Raw genomic sequence first — 9,155 nt, forward strand, 5'->3', positions numbered from 1 at the left:
ATTATTACTTTATAAATAAATTTAAATATATTCAGTTTCTTCTTGGAAATTCACTTCAGCAGATTTGCTCTGTTTTTGTCTTTGTGTGTTACTTTTAGTCAGCCTATTGCTGCTTTTAGCTTTAGCTACCGTATTCCTACCAATAGCTTTTAGCTTGATTTTTTTTACTTTAACATTTAGCTAGCATTTTGCTAATTTTAGCTATTAGCTAAAGTTTAACAAATTGTAGCTTTAAGCCATCATTTTGCTTCTTTTAAATTCTAGCCAACTTTTGACTCTTTAGCTATCCCTTTTATACTACTTTAGCTGTCAACTATCTTTTGCTAAATTTAGCATTTAGACAGTATTTTGCTACTTTTAGCATTTAGCTACTGTTTAGCTCAAGAGGGCTATTAAATATGGTTTTGTTCTCTTTAAAATATAGCTAGTGTTTTGTTTCTTTTAGCTGTAGGCTTTGTTTTATTTTTGTAAAAAGAATGTGACTAATTATGAGATCTTTTCTCATAATTATGAAATAATATCTCATAATAATGACATCTTATCTCATAATTATGAGATCTTTTCTCGTAATTATGAGATCAGGAGTCAAATATTTTTTTATTAGGTGAATGCAATGCTCTTCCGTAGACTCTCACCTTTAAGAGGTTATGATTTGTATATTTACTAACATAAAAACAATTATATGAATGTACCTTTTTTAATATCTCTCTGGATGGCAAAATTAGAAATTTGTTGATATTAAAAAAAGATTTGTGGAAAGCTTCAGGAATGTAAAGTGTTTTTTAAAAAGCACCCCTGGAATAAAAACCTGCAGCAGCTTGGTCCTGCTACAACCCAGTGGAACACAGTCAAAGCATGGGATCCCTGTGTGACATGAGCTGAAGTTTTCATTGTCTTTATGTAGTTATTAGCCTCTGAGGCAGCCAAGAGAGAGGAGTTAGGGTTGTCCGTCAGACTGTAATGTCTCCACACAACAGCTCACACCTAACCTGACAGGCACACACGGCGCTGACAGCTCACTAACAGCCCACCATTGTTCCCTCTCAAATGGCCAGCACACAGCTGTTAGCACCAACAGAAACAGAGGGAGGATCTGCAGATCTCTGTCAAACTGAGGCACATGTGCAGCTTGTATGCGACATATTTATCAGGACTGGATCACAGAGAGAAAACCTTAGATTAGAGCGTTTTTAAAATATATTTATATTTATAAATCAGTGCTGACTCCCTCAGAAAAGATAAAAAGCCTGAATGATTAAAAGCTTTTATGTGCCAACACAGCCAGCCTGATTTAGGACAAGGGAAAAGGCAACATCTTAAACGAGCTGTTATGTGGGTGACAGTGAATAGCACTGCAGAATGTATGTTTTTATCTGCATAAAAGGCTTTTATAAAAAGTAATCCATTACTGGTACCATTTATCTCTATTTCCCATCACTTTACCAGGGCTGTTTTGTTCGGGACAATTTTTTTTTCCCAAAAAGCACATATGATCACCTAAATGTACAAACATTATTTTATCAGTGAGCAGGGGAGAAAATGAAGCTATAAATAGAAACTGAAAAAGCTAACAGCTAACTTATGCAACTGCTGACAAACAACATTTGTGCAAAAGTCTCCAAAATGTTTCGAAATGTTTTGAGTTTACTCGTGTGAACCACAGAGAGTTTGAGTTTTATAAATTTTCTCTCAAACCAGCTCAATTTTGTTTTTAGCATCTCTAGAGCACTACAGCGGTTACCCCTCTGTCTCTTCTGTCAGATATCGTCCAGATATCTATCTATCCAGATAACATCTAAGATCAGCAAACGATTTTAAAGACAAAAATTTCCCCTGAATGTTAAAAATCTGACTGCATGGTCGACTTTAGCTTGACCAAACACTCAGTTTAACTAAAAACAAAATTTGCCTTTTTTCATCGCAATTTATCATAATTTTAAGTCTTCAACTCGTCTCCAACAGTTGAAACCCAATGAGATATTAAATGTACTTAAATATTAACCATGTTTTAAATAAATGAAGATATTTTCGTTTTCCAAAAATAGTTGGCTAAATTTTTCAGGAAACACAAAAAATGCCTGTCGTGGAAATGATTTACCAAGAATGCAGAAACACATTGGAATAAATGTACAGAAAGTCTGCGCGTATGGTAGTCAAAAATGATTTAATTCCGAGCAACAACCCAGCGGTCAGTCAATCAGGAAATCGGCTGAGTTGTGACCGCTGGGTTGTTGCTCAGAATTAAATCATTTTTGACGACCATACACGCAGACTTTCTGTGCATTTATTCCAACGTGTTTCTGCATTCTTGGTAAATCATTTCCACGACAGAATTTGGCGTTGTCGAAAGGCAGCTACGAGGACCGGAAGATTGCCCGCAGCAGTCAACTGTTTTTCTCGGAGGTCCATCGGAAGATGGAGGAAGGTTTTTCTGACAAAGCTGACCTGTTTTTCTCCGCTGATCATGTCTGGGTTTTGTGATCTGTCCTTACTTCGGCCGCTGTGGGTAACCTTTTGGGACTGGAGCTGAAAAAAGAACCTGTCTGCGGCAGAAACACAGTGAGCTAATATTTTCATTAGCACCTTATGCTAAAGAGCTACGGCAAATTTTTCGGCCCACACACATTGAAATTATAATTGTCAGACGCTGGTCTGGTTTTCTGCGGCTGTATTGACCCTAGCTGAGGTAGATGTGGGAGCGATTCATTCCATGTCGAGTCAAAAACGGGGAGCTTAGCTTTCTGTTTTAATGTAGCCAAGAGGACAGTGTTCATCTTAGGTGAGTGTAGGCAGGTTAAAAATGCTTAAWCTGCTGAGGGAAAATGTAATTTTCCATCTTGTTTCTATTGAGGAGACATTTGTAGGCTAGAATGTCATTCCAAGTGACGGCCGTCCCGATATTCGTTTGAGAATGTTGCATAGGTAGTGCACTGCGCACGAGTTTTCAGCCAAAGAACGCGACCAGCGGGCTTCTTTTTGAGCACAGGCCATGGTAAACAAATATGGTGCTGAAAGCCGTGAAAAGGTATGGAGTCTGATAAGTTGGCTTCCCGGACGATGGCCGTTTTCAGTTTTAAAACAGCTCGGCCGCCTTCCGGGATCGCTTATTGGAACGTGATTCAAAGCTTAAAATCAAGAAGAATGATAAAGGTTGTTTTGAAACATTTTTAATAACATGTTTTAGTCTCTCTGATTTTCGGGACTATTAAATGGAGCGGATTGGTGTTTTCCTGTTTCGGCCACGCAACGTCACCTCCTGTAGGCTACAAGAGAGGTCAGTCTGTTTGCCCAGACGTCAGGACTCCGGCAAAGGACTGACCTCTCTTGTCTGAGTATGTAACTCTTTGGGCTAAGAGCCCAGTTATTGGCTGGGCAAACAGACTGACATTGATCATAAGATATACGAGTACTGGACAGGGTCAAGGTGAAACAGATAGATAATTAGTCCATAACACTGCCATACATTCTTTTAGAAACTGTTTGTTTGTTTGTTTATTTATTTATTTATTTATTTATTTATTTATCTATTTATTTATTTAAATAAGCCATAGAAACAGTTTTTGATTAAACAATTTTTTTGCCTTTCCAGCAGGGCCGACCCGTGGCACAGGCAATACAGGCAAATGCTTAAGGTGCCGTCCCTCTAGGGGGCGCCACAAATGGAGCACAAAATATGTGTTTTAATCAATAAAAGAATCAGAGAGCATCAAGAAAAAGATCCAACATCAGAAAAGCAGAGACAGAGAATCAGCCTGAGCTCGATCCAAAGTAATCCTACCTTCTGTCGAATTTCTTCTTCCATCTTGATGGGGGATCCGAGCTCGGCCACCTGTCGGACCCCCTCGCTGGCGTAGCCTCCGTACTCCCACAGCACATAGCTTCTGGAGTGGGATGCACCAATCAGAGCGGACCAGTGGTTGGCTCGTCCTGAAGACACGGGGACATGACTGAGTCGTTTATATTCTTATTATTAGTCCAAGATGAAGATGGTTCACTGAATGAGAGCTGTAATAATGTTGCTGGGTTCAGACTTGTTGCTGCAGCTTTCTCCTCTGACTGATACAGAACATTTTCAGTCACTCTGCTGTCAGGAGAGAATCTGGGACTGAATGTGTCTGAAGACATCAGGACTGGTGTTTTTGTCTGGTGGGACTACAGTAAAAACTTACTGAAACCTTCTACATTAAGAAATGCCTATAGGGGCGGAGCTAGACTTTATTTTCAGGGGGGTGGCCACAGTGTTTTTTAGGGGGGGGTTCATACAAATAACGAAAACTACTCTCAATTTAAAAATTCAAGATGGCCACCACAGCTAATTTCAAATTACACTAAAGCAGTTGTTTTAAGTAATACAGAACTAAATTGTGTGATCGTAGCTAAGAATGATCCAAAAACCATGCCGATAGCTAGTCCCAGTTTAAGCTAACCATAATGTTAACAAAGAGCTATAATTTAGATGTTTTTAGATGAAAAAAGCTGAAAATTAGTGCAGCAGAAGCTAAAAACAATCTTTACCAAATTAAAAATGCTAATCAAAAGTTCAAGATGGCCACCACAGCTAAATGTAAATGTCTAATTCATTCATTTTAAGACGTCTTCATCTGAAATTTGGTGCGGTGAAGTACTATCCTAAACACGTCAACTGCTAATCCTAAATAAGCTAACCGCTAATGCTACTGCTAGTTTTACAAAAGGCCATGTATTAGCCATTTTTAAACAAAAATTTGAAAATTATCGTAGCAGTAGCTGAGAAATAATCTTTAACAAAATCTAAATTTAAAGTCAAAGATGGCCACCAAAGTTAAATTTAAATGGCTATTACTCCAACATACAGTACAGTATTTTTGTACTCGACAAAGTTTTTGAGGAACTTTTCTAGTAGCTCCATGCCATCACTATCTTTTTATTAACTGGTTCTCAAACACAGAGCATGCATAATTGTTGTTTTATATTAATTCAAAGATTCAGAAAAGGTTTTTTTTCCCCACACACAGATATTTTACCACACAATACAGCTGCTTAATGGATTTTTACCACTCAGCTTAGAAATGTCACCTGCAATCCAAACCCACTTGTCAATTATTTACTGGCTCCGCCCCTGTAGGCACAGGCGCCGGCTCAAAAGAGAAGATGGAGAAGCTGTTTTTTAAAATGGCAAACTCATGTTTTTGCTCTCCCCAAATTTTTGACTCGCACGTTATCACTCCCAGCAAAAAGTCAAAGCATGTAGAGTTAATTCATTCTATGATCCATTAGCATAGCATCTCTGTTGGGTTTTAGCCATTCATGTTCACAACAGCAGCAATTGTTTTCTCTGACACTGAAGCTTTTTGAGTCCAGGTCTTACATTGGAAATCAACAAAGCTGCAATTTGACCAATTTGTCAGACTTGGTCCAAGAAAACACTTAATAAAAACCTTACAAAATTAACAACACACCCAATTCTATAGCTGCAACTGCACGCCCGCTGTTTGAACTCACTTGGATAGTCCTTTGGATGTACTTTCTCGGACCAGTTGCCGTAAAAAGTGAGTCTGTACTTGGCGGTTCCACAGGCGCAGCACTCCATGGCGGGCACTTCGGTGACATCGCCCAGCACGTGCTCTGCAGGGAAACAGGAAGTGAGCACAGCCCTGGAGTTACCACGCAAACATCTCCTGCTTTCTGGCATAAATTAAAAAACAGCTGACTAGAATTTAGAACAAACGAGAACATCCCAAAATAAAAAATAAAAAAAGGATTTAAATGACACATTAGTCACAACACAGACTCATGAATATTCAACGTTTACTCTGGACTAATGTTTTGGAAAGACGGGTCAAGGTGAAAATATGAATATTTATGAATCATCCAATTATACAGCAGAAACTCTCTCCTGGCATCCTATTTAAAGCAGGATGAGTGAAACTTAAAAAGTGTCCAACTTTGGTTGTTTTGATTGGTTTGGAAAATTAGACTCATCGTTTAAGCGTACATTAAAGGAGACCTATTATGGGGGTCCTAGAACAAGTTAGGATCCATCTGTGGGCTGTACAAAACATGTTCATTTGATTTAATTCACAAAATTAATCTTAGATAATGAAATTTCACCTTTTCAGTTCTGCCTGTTCTTCAGCTCTCTTCAGAATCTGCTGCTTTGCATAAGTCGTTATGGAAACCCCCTTCCAACCTTTTGTTTACATTAGCTCCGCCCCCCACCAGAAGTTTACTTTCAGTTTCTTTTCAGGTGAAAGTAGATTTTTCCAAAGTAGTTTATGGTGAAATTATTTACACAAACTTTCTTTAACATACATGTCAACCTCTTCGGACGTGCACCTGTATGAAAAGCCTCAAAAATCCGTAAATTTTGCTAAAAAATCCGTACAACTCTCACCCGCGGGGTTCTGTCGACATGAGCATCTGCTGCAGGTTGAAAGGAGGAGAGCGGAAAAAGCTCAAAACTTATTTCTAGCGGCAGAAGAGGTTGGAAGATGGCTGTTTAATGTATGCTTTAATATTGCTAGAACATTGCCATCAAAAATAAAAACAAAATTAAATAAAAATAAAATTAATCCACACATCTCTGCCCTCCATGACTGTGAAGCAGTAGAACCGTCCTGTGAAGAAGTGGGCGGAGTCTCTGCATGGGTTACGAGGAAACAAGCTGGGCTCAGGTTGGGGTGGGCTGAGTCCGGCCTGTGACATCACAGGCCGCGGGATTTGAAAACTTGACATTAATATACATGAAAAATACATTTAAATGTACCCCTGGGTGCATTTTTTTGGTCCTGGGACTGTTTTTTTATGAAGTACAGTTGAGTAAAAAAAATCTTTAAAAAGGGGAATTTTGCATAATAGGTCCCCTTTAAATATTTGCCTCAGCTGAGCGAGTCTTGTTGATCGTTATTATTTTAAAAGAATGTTTTGGAGTCAATCCTTCAAATCCTTCAGTCCAAACTTTCTTTTCCCCAATCAGCTCCACTGGCTTTTTACAGTATATATATATTTTTAAAAATCTCAAATAGAGTGGGAGTTCATCTGCACCAGAAGGCAGGAAAAAAACCTTCACTCGGAGCCGGCTATAATAGCAGCATGATGACCAGAGAAGGTTGAAAAGACGAGCGGCAAAGTGGAAGAGGAGGCAGCTGCCATTACCTTTCTCACACAGACGAATGGTGAGAGACCCTTCATCCTGGAAATAAATGATTCTTTTCTGGACAATGCTGGCCCTGGAGACACAGACAGAACCAGTTATATAAAGGAAGAGTAAAGATGGAAAAGGAGAAAAAGTTGAATAGTCAGAGGGGTGCAAAAGGTACATGAAATAGATAATTTTGTAGTTTTTTTGTCTGTATCTGAGCCGTGTAATCCTCAGTGAGGGAGGGGAGGTAATGGCTTCCCTGAGGTTTGATAATGGACACAAAGTACACATCTTTTCACAGGAAAAACATCCTATTCTCCAAATCTCATGACACAATCATCCTGCTGCAATAGAAGCAATCACGCCCACGGATATGAAAAAGATAGAGCAGGAATCACAATCAGACGACAGAAAATAGATCTTTAGATGGCCTTTAGACAAAATCAGATTCTAACTTATGAGCCAATACAGCCTGAAAATTAAACTGTCCGAGCTGAAATGGCCTGTTTTACCTCCTGCTTTAACATTCATCTCTCACATAACCCAGATAAGAGCCTAAATACTGTTTACTGCTTCTCTCATTGTTCATCCGACCAGATAAAGAGGATGAGGAGGATAAATCTGAGCAACTCTCAGGTCTGCTGACCTTGCTAAACTTTCACAATAAGCTCCTCAGACAAAACAAATTTGTAGCATTTTTCAGTTTTATCAAAATAAGTTTGTTGAAATCACATTTCTTTAATATCCTCGGAACAGTTTTGACACTATGTACCTATTTTTTTTTTCTGTCTGCAGCTACATTTAGCTTTAATAGAGTGTTGCAAGGTAAAAAAAAAAAGACATTATAGTCAATAATTTAAATGCAATGTTTGGATATATTCTCACACAGGACAGGGTAAAACCTAAGAGTTTAAAGACAAAGATACTTGTTTTTCTTTCTGTTATCATGAGCAAATTAAAATTACAAATTACAGCCGTTCAACTCCCTTCCGAGGGTTACGCTTTTCAACCCTCAGGTCTTTGTGAGCCTAGTTCAAAAGAGAGATATTTTGATGGCATAAAATTAACTTCTTGTCCTCAATAATGCTTCATTTTAAGTTTTGGAGAGTTTAAACCTCAGACTTTCTCCTCTTAAAAATCAGCCTCTCTTATTTAACATTATTAGCTTCCTTCACCCTCCTTTCTCTCTCAAACTAAAATATTTTTTTCCTCAAAGTGGACAAATTAAAATAACTACTTATCTGACATAAACCTTGGTGCAGTTTTCTATTTACCACAGTTGGTTAACAGGTTTAAAACAGGTGTAAAAACTACTTAAAAAAAAGGAGAAAAAAATCTGTCATCAAGTTAATGGAAAAAATGTATTTCCAGAGAAAATAACAATTTAGGAAGAAAAAATCCTGTCTTATTTCACAGAACCCAGCATGTTTGTTTTTTTTTTTAAAGTTTTTATTTCTTTAGAAAAATACATTTTTGCCACTCAGGCCACTCAGAGCAGCTCTAACTCCAAACTTCAAAGAACAATATTTCGACTCAGGTGGGCTTTAAGAGAAACTGATGCCTTCTGTCTCTGTAAAGCGCCTTTTCACGTCAGCCTGTTGAGAAATAAACATAAAGCTGTACTTTTTTATGAACGCAGTCTTCACCTCATACAGTACAGGGAAATACAAGCAAATGGAAGCGAGCCAAAATGTCTGACAGTGGAGACGGAGGAGAGAGTGGCGACATTAGGAAGGACTTATCGCTTCTGTTGCTCCTATAAATCTGAGCCGGGCTGAACGCTGCAGTAAAATCTGCAACAACGCTTGACTGCCTGGGCGTGAAATTGAAAAACAAAAGTGAAATACAAAGAGTATATCTGAGCTGCTCCTGATCATTTTAAACTAATTTTCCCATTTATTTAAATAAAAAACGTAAAAACTTACTTTCAGTGTTGCACAGGTACAACTCTTACTTTGAAATGAAGCAACTGAGATAAAATGACTTGTTGTTGTTTTTATCTAGAATTTCTGCATATATATATATATATATAATT

At 38.1% G+C, this 9,155-nt stretch overlaps 1 protein-coding gene across 1 annotated transcript in view; it reads right to left on the minus strand.

The window, feature by feature from the left end:
• Positions 1-9,155, minus strand: part of LOC106520204 (spondin-1) — a gene marked incomplete in the record, with an annotated part of 93,851 nt that overhangs the window by 59,122 nt on the left and 25,574 nt on the right. Inside the window, 3 exon segments of the mRNA XM_014012167.1 lie at positions 3,779-3,927; positions 5,482-5,604; positions 7,135-7,208. Coding sequence (XP_013867621.1) covers positions 3,779-3,927; positions 5,482-5,604; positions 7,135-7,208 — 346 coding nt within the window.

This window comes from Austrofundulus limnaeus, unplaced genomic scaffold, assembly GCF_001266775.1.
Source record: "Austrofundulus limnaeus strain Quisiro unplaced genomic scaffold, Austrofundulus_limnaeus-1.0 Scaffold89, whole genome shotgun sequence".
NCBI classification, from domain to species: Eukaryota; Metazoa; Chordata; class Actinopteri; order Cyprinodontiformes; family Rivulidae; genus Austrofundulus; species Austrofundulus limnaeus.